At 55.2% G+C, this 19031-nt stretch overlaps 1 protein-coding gene across 3 annotated transcripts in view; it reads left to right on the top strand.

Annotated features, from left to right (window-relative positions):
• The window catches only part of ACAP1 (ArfGAP with coiled-coil, ankyrin repeat and PH domains 1), a 215977-nt gene that overhangs the window by 28701 nt on the left and 168245 nt on the right, over positions 1 to 19031 (top strand). For all 3 annotated transcript variants that reach the window (XM_069950340.1, XM_069950350.1, XM_069950331.1), the window contains exons 2-3: positions 2848 to 2905; positions 8851 to 8970. In XM_069950340.1, the coding sequence (XP_069806441.1) occupies positions 2848 to 2905; positions 8851 to 8970 (178 nt within the window). The remainder of the gene's footprint in view (positions 1 to 2847; positions 2906 to 8850; positions 8971 to 19031) is intronic.

Here is a 19031-nt window from a genome sequence, read left to right as displayed (position 1 = left end):
AGTATATCTGCTGTACATCCAGTATACACCAGTAACATCATCATACATGGTGGGGGAGGAGAGTACAGGTCCAGTATATCTGCTGTATATCCAGTATACACCAGTAACATCATCATACATGGTGGAGGAGGAGAGCACAGGCCCAGTATATCTGCTGTACATCCAGTATACACCAGTAACATCATCATACATGATAGAGGAAGAGAGTACAGGTCCAGTATATCTGCTGTACATCCAGTATACACCAGTAACATCATCATACATGGTGGAGGAGGAGCGCACAGGTCCAGTATATATCTGCTGTACATCCAGTATACACCAGTAACATCATCATACATGGTGGAGGAGGAGAGTACAGGTCCAGTATATCTGCTGTACATCCAGTATACACCAGTAACATCATCATACATGGTGGAGGAGGAGAGGACAGGTCCAGTATATCTGCTGTATATCCAGTATACACCAGTAACATCATCATACATGGTGGGGGAGGAGGAGAGGACAGGTCCAGTATACACCAGTAACATCATCATACATGGTGGAGGAGGAGGAGAGGACAGGTCCAGTATATCTGCTGTATATCCAGTATACACCAGTAACATCATCATACATGGTGGAGGAGGAGAGTACAGGTCCAGTATATCTGCTGTACATCCAGTATACACCAGTAACATCATCATACATGGTGGAGGAGGAGAGGACAGGTCCAGTATATCTGCTGTACATCCAGTATACACCAGTAACATCATCATACATGGTGGAGGAGGAGAGTACAGGTCCAGTATATCTGCTGTACATCCAGTATACACCAGTAACATCATCATACATGGTGGAGGAGGAGAGTACAGGTCCAGTATATCTGCTGTACATCCAGTATACACCAGTAACATCATCATACATGGTGGTGGAGGAGGAGAGTACAGGCCCAGTATATCTGCTGTACATCCAGTATACACCAGTAACATCATCATACATGGTGGAGGAGGAGAGGACAGGTCCAGTATATCTGCTGTACATCCAGTATACACCAGTAACATCATCATACATGGTGGAGGAGGAGAGTACAGGTCCAGTATATCTGCTGTACATCCAGTATACACCAGTAACATCATCATACATGGTGGAGGAGGAGAGGACAGGTCCAGTATATCTGCTGTACATCCAGTATACACCAGTAACATCATCATACATGGTGGAGGAGGAGAGGACAGGTCCAGTATATCTGCTGTACATCCAGTATACACCAGTAACATCATCATACATGGTGGAGGAGGAGAGTACAGGTCCAGTATATCTGCTGTACATCCAGTATACACCAGTAACATCATCATACATGGTGGAGGAGGAGAGTACAGGCCCAGTATATCTGCTGTACATCCAGTATACACCAGTAACATCATCATACATGGTGGAGGAGGAGAGTACAGGTCCAGTATATCTGCTGTACATCAAGTGCAGGCAGAACTTTCTTCTTGTGTCCCCAGCAAAGCTCCCGTCACATCTCTCCAGGGGGGTATTAGCGGCGGGGCACCAGGGACACTGACACTTTTCATGGGGCTATTGTCGGCCTCAGATGCTGAACTGTTTGGGTTTAGCAACATTCTCTGAACTCCCCATGGCTGCAGAGGTTGGGAGTCCTGGAAAAAACATGAATACAGCCTATTACATTTGGAGACCTTAAGGCTTGGGACACCTATGTGCACCCCCCGTTCCCCCTTGGGCCACCTATGTGCACCCCCTCCCCCATTGGGCCACCTATGTGCACCCCCCCTCCCCCATTGGGCCACCTATGTGCACCCCCTCCCCCATTGGGCCACCTATGTGCACCCCCCTCCCCTATTGGGCCACCTATGTGCACCCCCTGTTCCCCCTTGGGCCACCTATGTGCACCCCCTCCCCCATTGGGCCACCTATGTGCACCCCCCTCCCCCATTGGGCCACCTATGTGCACCCCCTCCCCCATTGGGCCACCTATGTGCACCCCCCTCCCCCATTGGGCCGCCAATGTGCACCCCCTCCCCCATTGGGCCACCTATGTGCACCCCCCTCCCCCATTGGGCCACCTATGTGCACCCCCTCCCCCATTGGGACACCTATGTACACCCCCCCTCCCCCATTGGGCCACCTATGTGCACCCCCCTCCCCCATTGGGCCACCTATGTGCACCCCCTGTTCCCCCTTGGGCCACCTATGTGCACCCCCCTCCCCCATTGGGCCACCTATGTGCACCCCCTCCCCCATTGGGCCACCTATGTGCACCCCCCCTCCCCCATTGGGCCACTTATGTGCACCCCCCCTCCCCCATTGGGCCACCTATGTGCACCCCCTGTTCCCCCTTGGGCCACCTATGTGCACCCCCCTCCCCCATTGGGCCACCTATGTGCACCCCCCCTCCCCCATTGGGCCACCTATGTGCACCCCCTGTTCCCCCTTGGGCCACCTATGTGCACCCCCTCCCCCATTGGGCCACCTATGTGCACCCCCCTCCCCCATTGGGCCACCTATGTGCACCCCCCTTCCCCCATGGGCCACCTATGTGCACCCCCTGTTCCCCCTTGGGCCACCTATGTGCACCCCCCTCCCCTTTTGGCCACCTATGTGCCCCCCCCCCCGACCCATCTATTTGCAGGAGGCCTTTAAGCTTGTGATCTGCAGAGGATGCCAACAAAACCCCATGAGGAATCCTATCAGTTCTCCATGTTCACAGACTCTATGACTGGGACTATTTAGGGTCATGTGTCCAGCGCAAGAGACCAGAGCATTATGGGCAGAAGACCTTGAGGAGCACAAGACGGAAGGAGGCTGTCCCCACGTCCCCTCATGTTCTTCTCTCTTCTTGTCTTGTAGAGCGGCCATGGAGAAGGTGGAGTCAGAAGTTTTCGATCTGGAGAGTCGACTAGAGAAGGTCAGTTTGGTTCCAGATGATTCCTGGTCCTTATAGAATTATAGAGTCCTGCACTCGCCCAATAACCTTTAGGGACTTTGCGACTCTACGTACAACGGCTGGACCTGCGGCAAATAAAGCATTTGATGTGTCCCCCCAGTCCTCCTAGTGTGTAAGCTCTTGTGTCCCCCCCAGTCCTCCTAGTGTGTAAGCTCTTGTGTCCCCCCCAGTCCTCCTAGTGTGTAAGCTCCTGTGTCCCCCAGTCCTCCTCCTAGTCTGTAAGCTCCTGTGCCCCCCAGTCCTCCTCCTAGTCTGTAAGCTCCTGTGTCCCCCAGTCCTCCTAGTCTGTAAGCTCCTGTGTCCCCCCCAGTCCTCCTCCTAGTGTGTAAGCTCCTGTGTCCCCCCCTGTCCTCCTAGTGTGTAAGCTCCTGTGTCCCCCCAGTCCTCCTAGTGTGTAAGCCATTGTCCCCCCCAGTCCTCCTAGTGTGTAAGCTCTTGTGTCCCCCCAGTCCTCCTAGTGTGTAAGCTCTTGTGTCCCCCCCAGTCCTCCTAGTGTGTAAGATCCTGTGTCCCCCCAGTCCTCCTCCTAGTCTGTAAGCTCCTGTGTCCCCCCCCCAGTCCTCCTAGTCTGTAAGCTCCTGCCCCCCCCAGTCCTCCTAGTGTGTAAGCTCCTGTGTCCCCCCAGTCCTCCTAGTGTGTAAGCTCCTGTGTCCCCCCCAGTCCTCCTAGTGTGTAAGCTCCTGTGTCCCCCCAGTCCTCCTAGTGTGTAAGCTCTTGTGCCCCCCCAGTCCTCCTAGTCTGTAAGCTCTTGTGTCCCCCAGTCCTCCTAGTCTGTAAGCTCCTGTCCCCCCCCAGTCCTCCTAGTCTGTAAGCTCCTGTGTCCCCCCCAGTCCTCCTAGTGTGTAAGCTCTTGTGTCCCCCCCAGTCCTCCTAGTCTGTAAGCTCCTGTGTCCCCCCCAGTCCTCCTAGTGTGTAAGCTCTTGTGTCCCCCCCAGTCCTCCTAGTGTGTAAGCTCTTGTGTCCCCCCGGTCCTCCTAGTGTGTAAGCTCCTGTGTCCCCCCCCAGTCCTCCTAGTGTGTAAGCTCCTGTGTCCCCCCCCAGTCCTCCTAGTGTGTAAGCTCCTGTGTCCCCCCAGTCCTCCTAGTGTGTAAGCTCTTGTGTCCCCCCAGTCCTCCTAGTGTGTAAGCCCTTGTCCCCCCAGTCCTCCTAGTGTGTAAGCTCTTGTGTCCCCCCAGTCCTCCTAGTCTGTAAGCTCCTGTGTCCCCCCCAGTCCTCCTCCTAGTCTGTAAGCTCCTGTGTCCCCCCCAGTCCTCCTAGTGTGTAAGCTCTTGTGTCCCCCCCAGTCCTCCTAGTGTGTAAGCTCCTGTGTCCCCCCAGTCCTCCTAGTCTGTAAGCTCTTGTGTCCCCCCAGTCCTCCTAGTGTGTAAGCTCTTGTGTCCCCCCAGTCCTCCTAGTGTGTAAGCTCCTGTGTCCCCCAGTCCTCCTAGTGTGTAAGCTCCTGTGTCCCCCCCAGTCCTCCTCCTAGTGTGTAAGCTCTTGTGTCCCCCCAGTCCTCCTAGTGTGTAAGCTCCTGTCCCCCCCCCAGTCCTCCTAGTGTGTAAGCTCCTGTGTCCCCCAGTCCTCCTAGTCTGTAAGCTCCTGTGTCCCCCCAGTCCTCCTAGTGTGTAAGCTCCTGTCCCCCCCAGTCCTCCTAGTGTGTAAGCTCTTGTGTCTCCCCCAGTCCTCCTAGTGTGTAAGCTCTTGTGTCCCCCCAGTCCTCCTAGTGTGTAAGCTCCTGTGTCCCCCCCCAGTCCTCCTAGTCTGTAAGCTCCTGTGTCCCCCCAGTCCTCCTAGTCTGTAAGCTCCTGTGTCCCCCCCCCAGTCCTCCTAGTCTGTAAGCTCCTGTGTCCCCCCCCCAGTCCTCCTAGTCTGTAAGCTCCTGTGTCCCCCCAGTCCTCCTAGTCTGTAATCTCCTGTGTCCCCCCCCCAGTCCTCCTAGTCTGTAAGCTCCTGTGTCCCCCCAGTCCTCCTAGTCTGTAAGCTCCTGTGTCCCCCCAGTCCTCCTAGTGTGTAAGCTCCTGTGTCCCCCCAGTCCTCCTAGTCTGTAAGCTCCTGTGTCCCCCCAGTCCTCCTAGTCTGTAAGCTCTTGTGTCCCCCCCCCAGTCCTCCTAGTGTGTAAGCTCCTGTGTCCCCCAGTCCTCCTAGTGTGTAAGCTCTTCTGTCCCCCCTAGTCCTCCTAGTGTGTAATCTCCTGTGTCCCCCCCAGTCCTCCTAGTCTGTAAGCTCCTGTGTCCCCCAGTCCTCCTAGTCTGTAAGCTCCTGTGTCCCCCCCAGTCCTCCTAGTCTGTAAGCTCCTGTGTCCCCCCCAGTCCTCCTAGTGTGTAAGCTCCTGTGTCCCCCCAGTCCTCCTAGTGTGTAAGCTCCTGTGTCCCCCCAGTCCTCCTAGTCTGTAAGCTCCTGTGTCCCCCCAGTCCTCCTAGTCTGTAAGCTCTTGTGTCCCCCCAGTCCTCCTAGTCTGTAAGCTCTTGTGTCCCCCCAGTCCTCCTAGTGTGTAAGCTCCTGTGTCCCCCCAGTCCTCCTAGTCTGTAAGCCCCTGTGTCCCCCCCCCCCCCAGTCCTCCTAGTGTGTAAGCTCCTGTGTCCCCCCCCCAGTCCTCCTAGTGTGTAAGCTCTTGTGTCCCCCCAGTCCTCCTAGTCTGTAAGCTCCTGTGTCCCCCCCCCAGTCCTCCTAGTGTGTAAGCTCTTGTGTCCCCCCCAGTCCTCCTCCTAGTCTGTAAGCTCCTGTGTCCCCCCCCCAGTCCTCCTAGTGTGTAAGCTCTTGTGTCCCCCCAGTCCTCCTAGTCTGTAAGCTCCTGTGTCCCCCCCCAGTCCTCCTAGTGTGTAAGCTCTTGTGTCCCCCCCAGTCCTCCTAGTGTGTAAGCTCCTGTCCCCCTCAGTCCTCCTAGTGTGTAAGCTCTTGTCTCCCCCCCAGTCCTCCTAGTGTGTAAGCTCCTGTGTCCCCCCCAGTCCTCCTAGTCTGTAAGCTCCTGTGTCCCCCCAGTCCTCCTAGTGTGTAAGCTCCTGTCTCCCCCCAGTCCTCCTAGTCTGTAAGCTCCTGTGTCCCCCCAGTCCTCCTAGTGTGTAAGCTCCTGTGTCCCCCCAGTCCTCCTAGTCTGTAAGCTCCTGTCCCCCCCAGTCCTCCTAGTCTGTAAGCTCCTGTGTCCCCCCAGTCCTCCTAGTGTGTAAGCTCCTGTGTCCCCCCAGTCCTCCTAGTCTGTAAGCTCCTGTCCCCCCAGTCCTCCTAGTCTGTAAGCTCCTGTGTCCCCCCAGTCCTCCTAGTCTGGAAGCTCCTGTGTCCCCCCAGTCCTCCTAGTGTGTAAGCTCCTGTGTCCCCCCAGTCCTCCTAGTCTGTAAGCTCCTGTCCCCCCCCAGTCCTCCTAGTCTGTAAGCTCCTGTCCCCCCAGTCCTCCTAGTCTGGAAGCTCCTGTGTCCCCCCAGTCCTCCTAGTGTGTAAGCTCCTGTGTCCCCCCCAGTCCTCCTAGTCTGTAAGCTCCTGTGTCCCCCAGTCCTCCTAGTGTGTAAGCTCCTGTGTCCCCCCAGTCCTCCTAGTGTGTAAGCCATTGTCCCCCCCAGTCCTCCTAGTGTGTAAGCTCCTGTGTCCCCCCAGTCCTCCTAGTGTGTAAGCTCCTGTGTCCCCCAGTCCTCCTAGTGTGTAAGCTCCTGTGTCCCCCCCCCAGTCCTCCTAGTGTGTAAGCTCCTGTGTCCCCCCAGTCCTCCTAGTGTGTAAGCTCTTGTGTCTCCCCAGTCCTCCTAGTGTGTAAGTTCCTGTGTCCCCCCCAGTCCTCCTAGTGTGTAAGCTCCTGTGTCCCCCAGTCCTCCTAGTGTGTAAGCTCCTGTGTCCCCCCAGTCCTCCTAGTGTGTAAGCTCCTGTGTCCCCCCCAGTCCTCCTAGTGTGTAAGCTCTTGTCTCCCCCCAGTCCTCCTAGTCTGTAAGCTCCTGTGTCCCCCCAGTCCTCCTAGTGTGTAAGCTCCTGTGTCCCCCCAGTCCTCCTAGTGTGTAAGCTCTTGTGTCCCCCCCAGTCCTCCTAGTGTGTAAGCCCTTGTCCCCCCAGTCCTCCTAGTGTGTAAGCTCTTGTGTCCCCCCCAGTCCTCCTAGTGTGTAAGCTCTTGTGTCCCCCCCAGTCCTCCTAGTGTGTAAGCTCTTGTGTCCCCCCTAGTCCTCCTAGTGTGTAAGCTCTTGTGTCCCCACCAGTCCTCCTAGTCTGTACGCTCTTGTGTCCCCCCAGTCCTCCTAGTGTGTAAGCCCTTGTCCCCCCCAGTCCTCCTAGTGTGTAAGCCCTTGTCCCCCCCAGTCCTCCTAGTGTGTAAGCCCTTGTCCCCCCCTAGTCCTCCTAGTGTGTAAGCCCTTGTCCCCCCCAGTCCTCCTAGTGTGTAAGCCCTTGTCCCCCCCAGTCCTCCTAGTGTGTAAGCTCTTGTGTCCCCCCTAGTCCTCCTAGTGTGTAAGCTCCTGTGTCCCCCCCAGTCCTCCTAGTGTGTAAGCCCTTGTCCCCCCAGTCCTCCTAGTGTGTAAGCCCTTGTCCCCCCAGTCCTCCTAGTGTGTAAGCTCTTGTGTCCCCCCAGTCCTCCTAGTGTGTAAGCTCTTGTGTCCCCCCCAGTCCTCCTAGTGTGTAAGCTTCTGTGTCCCCCCAGTCCTCCTAGTGTGTAAGCTCTTGTGTCCCCCCAGTCCTCCTAGTGTGTAAGCTCCTGTGTCCCCCCCCAGTCCTCCTAGTGTGTAAGCTCCTGTGTCCCCCCCAGTCCTCCTAGTGTGTAAGCTCTTGTGTCCCCCCCAGTCCTCCTAGTGTGTAAGCCCTTGTCCCCCCAGTCCTCCTAGTGTGTAAGCTCTTGTCTCCCCCCCAGTCCTCCTAGTCTGTAAGCTCCTGTGTCCCCCCCCCAGTCCTCCTAGTGTGTAAGCTCCTGTGTCCCCCCCCAGTCCTCCTAGTGTGTAAGCTCCTGTGTCCCCCCCAGTCCTCCTAGTGTGTAAGCCCTTGTCCCCCCAGTCCTCCTAGTGTGTAAGCTCTTGTGTCCCCCTCGTGGGTCTCGTGGATGATGGGGGTTAGAGTTATCGGCCTGTCTGTGGGTGGGATTGCTATTCCTTGTGATCATGTTGTGGTGGGCTGCCGTGTGGTGTTGTGACGGGTCACTTGCTAGATGGTACAGTGTGACGCCACTACTATGGTGGGTGGTCGGGGTACAGATTAGCCAGGTGACAAACCTGCTTCTAGTTTTTTGTGGCTGGCTATGCTTTTCCCCATGGTCGGTGACCTGACGGGCGGTGATGGGCCCCTTAGGTCCCCAGCATACAATCTGGACTTGTCTACATCTGCACTGAGAGCAGTTGAGGTAGAAAGTAGAATAGCAGTGTTGGGTTGGTTGCGTGCTGAAAATAGTAGAGAGAGTTCAGTAGCGAGATAGAGTACGTAGGCTCTTAGCTGCTTTGCTCTATCCTGATCAGTTCCTCTAATTCTAGGATACTGTCCTGCACGGCGTGAGTTGGGCTGATCTCTTACTCGTCCTCTCTTTAGTTGTTGAGGACTGCATTATAGGTAGAAGCGTTGCTCTAAGAAGGAAAGTCTCTGTGTCTTCCATAACCGCACTCCAGACCAGACTATTCTGGACTGAGTAAGTGTGTGTCTACACTTCCTCTCCCCATGCGACAACTTCCTACAGGGTGTATGTAACAGCTCCTGTGAGTGGTGGAGAGAGTGCAAGAAGAAAGGAGGATAGAGATAGGTAGAAGAGAAGAGTAGATCTCATTGGTGTGCAGATCACAAACAAAACAGTAACCCTTAGTTCACTACAGCTGTGCAACAGTTACAAATATATAGACAGTGACCTCTTGTGGTAAAAATAAAATGTACACCTTCATTACCACATTGTTCCTTATAGTAAAAGGCTTTTGCGAGGGGTGTTCAAATTAGTAACACCTGTGGTGGGACACCATAATGTGACTGGATCTCTTGTTTCTTTCCAGCTGGTGAAGCTTTGCGCTCACACGGTGGATGGCGGACGCCACTACTGCTCCTCCAGCCGACTCTTTGTCTCTGCTCTGCGAGAATTGTCCTTCCATTCGCAGGAGGACGCCATGTTGAATGTAAGTTCCCCCTGTCATGTAATATTAGAGTGGGGGGTCTCCAGTGTCACAGTACAGGAACCATAACCCAAATACAACAAAGTCTGCTCCAGCAGTACATGATCCAGCATTGGATGTAAGGCTGGAGCTGTCAGCTCATGTACACTAAAGTCTGCTCCAGCAGTACATGATCCAGCATTGGATGTAAGGCTGCTGCTGTCAGCTCATGTACACTAAAGTCTGCTCCAGCAGTACATGATCCAGCATTGTGTGTAAGGCTGCTGCTGTCAGCTCATGTACACTAAAGTCTGCTCCAGCAGTACATGATCCAGCATTGGATGTAAGGCTGGTGTATCTGCTCATGTACACTAAAGTCTGCTCCAGCAGTACATGATCCAGCATTGTGTGTAAGGCTGCTGCTGTCAGCTCATGTACACTAAAGTCTGCTCCAGCAGTACATGATCCAGCATTGGATGTAAGGCTGGTGTATCTGCTCATGTACACTAAAGTCTGCTCCAGCAGTACATGATCCAGCATTGTGTGTAAGGCTGCTGCTGTCAGCTCATGTACACTAAAGTCTGCTCCAGCAGTACATGATCCAGCATTGGATGTAAGGCTGGTGTATCTGCTCATGTACACTAAAGTCTGCTCCAGCAGTACATGATCCAGCATTGTGTGTAAGGCTGCTGCTGTCAGCTCATGTACACTAAAGTCTGCTCCAGCAGTACATGATCCAGCATTGGATGTAAGGCTGGTGTATCTGCTCATGTACACTAAAGTCTGCTCCAGCAGTACATGATCCAACATTGGATGTAAGGCTGGTGCTGTCTGCTCATGTACACTAAAGTCTGCTCCAGCAGTACATGATCCAGCATTGTGTGTAAGGCTGGTGCTGTCTGCTCATGTACACTAAAGTCTGCTCCAGCAGTACATGATCCAGCATTGTGTGTAAGGCTGCTGCTGTCTGCTCATGTACACTAAAGTCTGCTCCAGCAGTACATGATCCAGCATTGTGTGTAAGGCTGCTGCTGTCTGCTCATGTACACTAAAGTCTGCTCCAGCAGTACATGATCCAACATTGGATGTAAGGCTGGTGCTGTCTGCTCATGTACACTAAAGTCTGCTCCAGCAGTACATGATCCAGCATTGTGTGTAAGGCTGGTGTATCAGCTCATGTACACTAAAGTCTGCTCCAGCAGTACATGATCCAGCATTGTGTGTAAGGCTGGTGCTGTCTGCTCATGTACACTAAAGTCTGCTCCAGCAGTACATGATCCAGCATTGTGTGTAAGGCTGGTGCTGTCTGCTCATGTACACTAAAGTCTGCTCCAGCAGTACATGATCCAGCATTGTGTGTAAGGCTGGTGTATCAGCTCATGTACACTAAAGTCTGCTCCAGCAGTACATGATCCAGCATTGTGTGTAAGGCTGGTGTATCAGCTCATGTACACTAAAGTCTGCTCCAGCAGTACATGATCCAACATTGGATGTAAGGCTGGTGCTGTCTGCTCATGTACACTAAAGTCTGCTCCAGCAGTACATGATCCAGCATTGTGTGTAAGGCTGGTGCTGTCTGCTCATGTACACTAAAGTCTGCTCCAGCAGTACATGATCCAGCATTGTGTGTAAGGCTGGTGCTGTCAGCTCATGTACACTAAAGTCTGCTCCAGCAGTACATGATCCAGCATTGTGTGTAAGGCTGCTGCTGTCAGCTCATGTACACTAAAGTCTTCTCCAGCAGTACATGATCCAGCATTGTGTGTAAGGCTGGTGTATCTGCTCATGTACACTAAAGTCTGCTCCAGCAGTCTTCTAACCAGCGCTTTGTTCTACAGTGCATTCCACCAGGAAAGTAATTTTAACCACATACTATAAAGTGCACCCTAAGGCTATGTTCACACTACGTAAAACTACGGCCGGTCACGGAATGGTCGGTCTGATACGCAGTGGGCACATAGCCTAAAAGTATTTCCTGACAACAATAGTCTACTCCAGCAGTACCTGGTCGGAAACTAAAGTCTACTCCAACAGTGAAGGTCCTGGTGCTGGGTCAGGAGGAGGATGATGATGTGAGGGTTCTGGTGCTCGGTCAGGAGGATGATGATGATGATGATGATGTGAGGGTTCTGATGCTGGGTCAGGATGATGATGATGATGTGAGGGTTCTGGTGCTGGGTCAGGAGGATGATGATGATGTGAGGGTTCTGGTGCTGGGTCAGGATGATGATGATGATGATGTGAGGGTTCTGGTGCTGGGTCAGGAGGATGATGATGATGTGAGGGTTCTGGTGCTGGGTCAGGATGATGATGATGTGAGGGTTCTGGTGCTGGGTCAGGATGATGATGATGATGTGAGGGTTCTGGTGCTGGGTCAGGATGATGATGATGATGTGAGGGTTCTGGTGCTCGGTCAGGATGACGATGATGATGATGATGATGATGATGATGATGTGAGGGTTCTGGTGCTTGGTCAGGAGTAGGGATGAGCGAACTTTTGAAAAGTTCGGTTCGGTTTGATCCAGCGAACTTTCATGAAGTTTGGCTTCGTCCGAACGGAACCGAAAACGAACCTTGCTCTAACGGCTGAATAATTGCAGCTACAATAGTGGGAGTGTGATTGTCTGTGGCGGCACAGGTGGGAGACATGTACTGTATGTGGCTGCACAGGTGGGAGACATGTACTGTATGTGGCTGCACAGGTGGGAGACATGTACAGTATGTGGCTGCACAGGTGGGAGACATGTACAGTATGTGGCTGCACAGGTTGGAGACATGTACTGTATGTGGCTGCACAGGTGGGAGACATGTACTGTATGTGGCTGCACAGGTGGGAGACATGTACTGTATGTGGCTGCACAGGTGGGAGACATGTACTGTATGTGGCTGCACAGGTGGGATACATGTACTGTATGTGGCTGCACAGGTGGGATACATGTACTGTATGTGGCTGCACAGGTGGGAGACATGTACTGTATGTGGCTGCACAGGTGGGAAACATGTACTGTATGTGGCTGCACAGGTGGGATACATGTACTGTATGTGGCTGCACAGGTGGGAGACATGTACTGTATGTGGCTGCACAGGTGGGATACATGTACTGTATGTGGCTGCACAGGTGGGATAGATGTACTGTATGTGGCTGCACAGGTGGGAGACATGTACTGTATGTGGCTGCACAGGTAGGAGACATGTACTGTATGTGGCCGCACAGGTGGGAGACATGTACTGTATGTGGCTGCACAGGTGGGATACATGTACTGTATGTGGCTGCACAGGTGGGAGACATGTACTGTATGTGGCCGCACAGGTGGGATACATGTACTGTATGCGGCTGCACAGGTGGGATACATGTACTGTGTATGTGGCCGCACAGGTGGGATACATGTACTGTATGTGGCTGCACAGGTGGGATACATGTACTGTATGTGGCTGCACAGGTGGGATACATGTACTGTATGTGGCTGCACAGGTAGGAGACATGTACTGTATGTGGCTGCACAGGTAAGATACATGTACTGTATGTGGCTGCACAGGTGGGAGACATGTACTGTATGTGGCTGCACAGGTGGGAGACATGTACTGTATGTGGCTGCACAGCTGGGATACATGTACTGTATGTGGCTGCACAGGTGGGATACATGGACTGTATGTGGCTGCACAGGTGGGGTACATGTACTGTATGTGGCTGCACAGGTGGGAGACATGTACTGTATGTGGCTGCACAAGTAGGAGACATGTACTGTATGTGGCTGCACAGGTGGGATACATGTACTGTATGTGGCTGCACAGGTGGAAGACATGTACTGTATGTGGCTGCACAGGTGGGAGACATGTACTGTATGTGGCTGCACAGGGGGGATACATGTACTGTATGTGGCTGCACAGGAAGGAGACATGTACTGTATGTGGCCCACAGGTGGGATACATGTACTGTATGTGGCTGCACAGGTGGGATACATGTACTGTATGTGGCTGCACAGGTGGGAGACATGTACTGTATGTGGCTGCACAGGTGGGATACATGTACTGCATGTGGCTGCACAGGTGGGAGACATGTACTGTATGTGGCTGCACAGGTGGGAAACATGTACTGTATGTGGCTGCACAGGTGGGAGACATGTACTGTATGTGGCCGCACAGGTGGGATACATGTACTGTATGTGGCTGCACAGGTAGGAGACATGTACTGTATGTGGCTGCACAGGTGGGATACATGTACTGTATATGGACGCACAGGTGGGAGACATATACTGTATGTGGCTGCACAGGTAGGAGACATGTACTGTATGTGGCTGCACAGGTGGGAGACATGTACTGTATGTGGCTGCAGAGGTGGGAGATATGTACTGTATGTGGCTGCACAGGTGGGATACATGTACTGTATATGGCCGCACAGGTGGGAGACATATACTGTATGTGGCTGCACAGGTGGGAGACATGTACAGTATGTGGCTGCACAGGTGGGAGACATGTACTGTATGTGGCTGCACAGGTGGGATACATGTACTGTATGTGGCTGCACAGGTGGGATACGTGTACTGTATGTGGCTGCACAGGTGGGAGGCATGTACTGTATGTGGCTGCACAGGTGGGATACATGTAGTGTATGTGGCTGCACAAGTGGGATACATGTACTGTATGTGGCTGCACAGGTGGGATACATGTACTGTATGTGGCTGCACAGGTGGGAGACATGTACTGTATGTGGCTGCACAGGCGGGAGACATGTACTGTATGTGGCCGCACAGGTGGGAGACATGTACTGTATGTGGCTGCACAGGTGGGAGACATGTACTGTATGTGGCTGCACAGGTGGGATACATGTACTGTATATGGCCGCACAGGTGGGAGACATGTACTGTATGTGGCTGCACAGGCGGGAGACATGTACTGTATGTGGCCGCACAGGTGGGAGACATGTACTGTATGTGGCCGCACAGGTAGGAGACATGTACTGTATGTGGCTGCACAGGTGGGATACATGTACTGTATGTGGCTGCACAGGTGGGGTACATGTACTGTATGTGGCTGCACAGGTGGGAGACATGTACTGTATGTGGCTGCACAGGTGGGAGACATGTACTGTATGTGGCTGCACAGGTGGGAGACATGTACTGTATGTGGCTGCACAGGTGGGGTACATGTACTGTATGTGGCTGCACAGGTGGGAGACATGTACTGTATGTGGCTGCACAGGTGGGATACATGTACTGTATGTGGCTGCACAGGTGGGAGACATGTACTGTATGTGGCTGCACAGGTGGGATACATGTACTGTAGGTGGCTGCACAGGCGGGAGACATGTACTGTATGTGGCTGCACAGGTGGGATACATGTACTGTATGTGGCTGCACAGGTGGGATACGTGTACTGTAGGTGGCTGCACAGGGGGGGCCAGATATTAGCAAAAAAAAAAAAAAAAAAAAAAGGCATAAGCTTACAATCAAACATCAGCATCAGGGGGGTGGGGGGTAGGGTTAGCCCCTGTCACCACATCCTGTCCCGGGCAGCTATAACCCTGCAGCAGTGGCGGATGAAATGTACTCTGCCCCCCCCCAGTCAATTCGCCCACATTATAATCCACAACTGCCCCCCCCCCCACTGTCCCCAATAAACACTGCCTGCCTCCCCTCCCTGCTGGCCCCAATAAACATAATGTTTGGTCCCTTGCTGCTACCCCCAGTAAGTATTGCCCACCCCACCTCCACTGCCCCCAATAAACATATCTCCACCTCACCTGGTCCCCTGATGTCCCCTTATAGATGGTCCCCCTCTTTCCCCCCTTATAGATGGTCCCCCTCTTTCCCCCCTTATAGATGGTCCCCCTCTTTCCCCCTCATAGATGGTCCCCCTCTTTCCCCCTTATAGATGGTCCCCCTCTTCCCCCCTTATAGATGGTCCCTCTCTTTCCCCCTTATAGATGGTCCCCCTCTTCCCCCCTTATAGATGGTCCCCCTCTTTCCCCCCTTATAGATGGTCCCCCTCTTTCCCCCTTTATAGATGGTCCCCCTCTTCCCCCCTTATAGATGGTCCCCCTCTTCCCCCTCTATAGATGGTCCCCCTCTTTCCCCCCTTATAGATGGTCCCCCTCTTTCCCCCCTTATAGATGGTCCCCCTCTTTCCCCCTTATAGATGGTCCCCCTCTTCCCCCCCCCTTATAGATGGTCCCCCTCTCCCCCCCCCCTTATAGATGGTCCCCCTCTTCCCCCCTTATAGATGGTCCCCCTCTTTCCCCCTTATAGATGGTCCCTCTCTTTCCCCCTTATAGATGGTCCCCCTCTTTCCCCCCTTATAGATGGTCCCCCTCTTCCCCCCTTATAGATGGTCCCCCTCTTCCCCCCCTTATAGATGGTCCCCCTCTTCCCCCCTTATAGATGGTCCCCCTCTTTCCCCCTCTATAGATGGTCCCCCTCTTTCCCCCCTTATAGATGGTCCCCCTCTTTCCCCCTTATAGATGGTCCCTCTCTTTCCCCCTTATAGATGGTCCCCCTCTTTCCCCCCTTATAGATGGTCCCCCTCTTTCCCCCCTTATAGATGGTCCCCCTCTTCCCCCCTTATAGATGGTCCCCCTCTCCCCCCTTATAGATGGTCCCCCTCTCCCCCCCCCCTTATAGATGGTCCCCCTCTGCCCCCCCTTATAGCTGGTCCCCCTCTCCCCCCTTATAGATGGTCCCCCTCTTTCCCCCCTTATAGATGGTCCCCCTCTTTCCCCCCTTATAGATGGTCCCCCTCTTCCCCCCTTATAGATGGTCCCCCTCTCCCCCCTTATAGATGGTCCCCCTCTCCCCCCTCCCCTTATAGCTGGTCCCCCTCTCCCCCCTCCCCTTATAGATGCCCCCCAGTGAGTAAATAACACACAAATAACAAAACACAACTCACCTACCCTGCGTTCCCCCGTCGATCCTCTCCCCGGCAGCACGCGCATCACACAGCTCCTAGTGCCGCCTGGGCCCTGATTTCTGGTACGTGCGCTCCCAGTACAGGGCCCCAGGCGGCACTAGGAGCTGTGTGATGCGCGCGCTGCCGGGGAGAGGACCGGACACCCCCGGCAGCCGCGCATCAGCCGGAGGCAGCCGGAGACTCTTGTGACCGCAAGCGAAACAATGCTTGCGGTCACAAGAGTGCAGTGGCGAGGGGGCCTCCCGGGCGGCATTATAATGTGGGCGGCAAGGCATGGGCCCCCCCCGGAGCCTCGGGCCCCGAGCGGCCGCCCAAACCGCCTACATTATAATCCGCCATTGCCCTGCAGCGTCCCTCCAGCCCCTGTCACCACATCCTGTCCCGGGCAGCCATAACCCTGCAGCATCCCTCCAGCCCCTGTCACCACATCCTGTCCCGGGCAGCCATAACCCTGCAGCGTCCCTCCAGCCCCTGTCACCACATCCTGTCCCCAGCAGCCATAACCCTGCAGCGTCCCTCCAGCCCCTGTCACCACATCCTGTCCCGGGCAGCCATAACCCTGCAGCATCCCTCCAGCCCCTGTCACCACATCCTGTCCCGGGCAGCCATAACCCTGCAGCGTCCCTCCAGCCCCTGTCACCACATCCTCTCCCCAGCAGCCATAACCCTGCAGCGTCCCTCCAGCCCCTGTCACCACATCCTCTCCCCAGCAGCCATAACCCTGCAGCATCCCTCCAGCCCCTGTCACCACATCCTGTCTCGGGCAGCCATAACCCTGCAGCGTCCCTCCAGCCCCTGTCACCACATCCTGTCCCGGGCAGCCATAACCCTGCAGCGTCCCTCCAGCCCCTGTCACCACATCCTGTCCCGGGCAGCCATATTCCTGCAGCCTCCCTCCAGCCCCTGCCACCACATCCTCTCCCCAGCAGCCATATTCCTGCAGCATCCCTCCAGCCCCTGTCACCACATCCTGTCTCGGGCAGCCATAACCCTGCAGCATCCCTCCAGCCCCTGTCACCACATCCTCTCCCCAGCAGCCATAACCCTGCAGCCTCCCTCCAGCCCCTGTCACCACATCCTGTCTCGGGCAGCCATAACCCTGCAGCATCCCTCCAGCCCCTGTCACCACATCCTGTCCCGGGCAGCTATAACCCTGCAGCATCCCTCCAGCCCCTGTCACCACATCCTGTCTCGGGCAGCCATAACCCTGCAGCATCCCTCCAGCCCCTGTCACCACATCCTGTCCCCAGCAGCCTTAACCCTGCAGCGTCCCTCCAGCCCCTGTCACTACATCCTCTCCCGGGCAGCTATAACCCTGCAGCATCCCTCCAGCCCCTGTCACCACATCCTGTCCCCAGCAGCCATAACCCTGCAGCGTCCCTCCAGCCCCTGTCACCACATCCTCTCCCGGGCAGCTATAACCCTGCAGCATCCCTCCAGCCCCTGTCACCACATCCTCTCCCCAGCAGCCATAACCCTGCAGCGTCCCTCCAGCCCCTGTCACCACATCCTGTCCCGGGCAGCCATAACCCTGCAGCGTCCCTCCAGCCCCTGTCACCACATCCTGTCCCGGGCAGCTATAACCCTGCAGCGTCCCTCCAGCCCCTGTCACCACATCCTGTCCCGGGCAGCCATATTCCTGCAGCGTCCCTCCAGCCCCTGTCACCACATCCTCTCCCCAGCAGCCATAACCCTGCAGCGTCCCTCCAGCCCCTGTCACCACATCCTGTCCCGGGCAGCCATAACCCTGCAGCGTCCCTCCAGCCCCTGTCACCACATCCTCTCCCCAGCAGCTATAACCCTGCAGCGTCCCTCCAGCCCCTGTCACCACATCCTGTCCCGGGCAGCCATATTCCTGCAGCATCCCTCCAGCCCCTGTCACCACATCCTGTCCCGGGCAGCCATATTCCTGCAGCATCCCTCCAGCCCCTGTCACCACATCCTCTCCCCGGCAGCCATAACCCTGCAGCCTCCCTCCAGCCCCTGTCACCACATCCTGTCCCGGGCAGCTATAACCCTGCAGCGTCCCTCCAGCCCCTGTCACCACATCTTGTCCCGGGCAGCCATAACCCTGCAGCATCCCTCCAGCCCCTGTCACCACATCCTGTCCCGGGCAGCTATAACCCTGCAGCGTCCCTCCAGCCCCTGTCACCACATCCTGTCCCGGGCAGCCATAACCCTGCAGCGTCCCTCCAGCCCCTGTCACCACATCCAGACCCGGGCAGCCATAACCCTGCAGCATCCCTCCAGCCCCTGTCACCACATCCTGTCCCGGGCAGCTATAACCCTGCAGCGTCCCTCCAGCCCCTGTCACCACATCCTGTCCCGGGCAGCCATAACCCTGCAGCGTCCCTCCAGCCCCTGTCACCACATCCTGTCCCGGGCAGCCATAACCCTGCAGCATCCCTCCAGCCCCTGTCACCACATCCTGTCCCGGGCAGCTATAACCCTGCAGCGTCCCTCCAGCCCCTGTCACCACATCCTGTCCCGGGCAGCCATAACCCTGCAGCATCCCTCCAGCCCCTGTCACCAAATCCTGTCCCGGGCAGCCATAACCCTGCAGCATCCCTCCAGCCCCTGTCACCACATCCTGTCCCGAGCAGCCATATTCCTGCAGCACAGTGACTAAGAGGGCCCCACAGGAGCAGGGGGCCCGCACTTTCCGTGTGCTGATGCCACCTGGGGACCCAGTACAGACATGTGCCATGCTGAGCTTACACTTTAGAGTCTGAGCCTGGCGGGCCCCTCTAATGGGCTGGGCCCCTGTGCAGCTGGACAGGCTTCACAAGTGATATGTCCGCCTCTGAATGTGAAGGTCCTGGTGCTGGGTCAGGAGGATGATGATGATGATGATGATGATGATGATGTGAGGGTTCTGGTGCTGGGTCAGGAGGATGATGATGATGATGATGTGAGGGTTCTGGTGCTGGGTCAGGAGGATGATGATGATGATGTGAGGGTTCTGGTGCTCGGTCAGGAGGATGATGATGATGATGATGATGATGATGATGATGTGAGGGTTCTGGTGCTCGGTCGGGAGGATGATGATGATGATGATGATGATGATGTGAGGGTTCTGGTGCTCGGTCGGGAGGATGATGATGATGATGATGATGATGATGTGAGGGTTCTGGTGCTGGGTCAGGAGGATGATGATGATGATGATGATGTGAGGGTTCTGG

Source organism: Dendropsophus ebraccatus, chromosome 1 (genome assembly GCF_027789765.1).
Source record: "Dendropsophus ebraccatus isolate aDenEbr1 chromosome 1, aDenEbr1.pat, whole genome shotgun sequence".
NCBI lineage: Eukaryota > Metazoa > Chordata > Amphibia > Anura > Hylidae > Dendropsophus > Dendropsophus ebraccatus.
The sequence above is the reverse complement of the archived record's forward strand: the minus strand, read 5'-3'. Positions and strand labels throughout refer to the sequence as shown.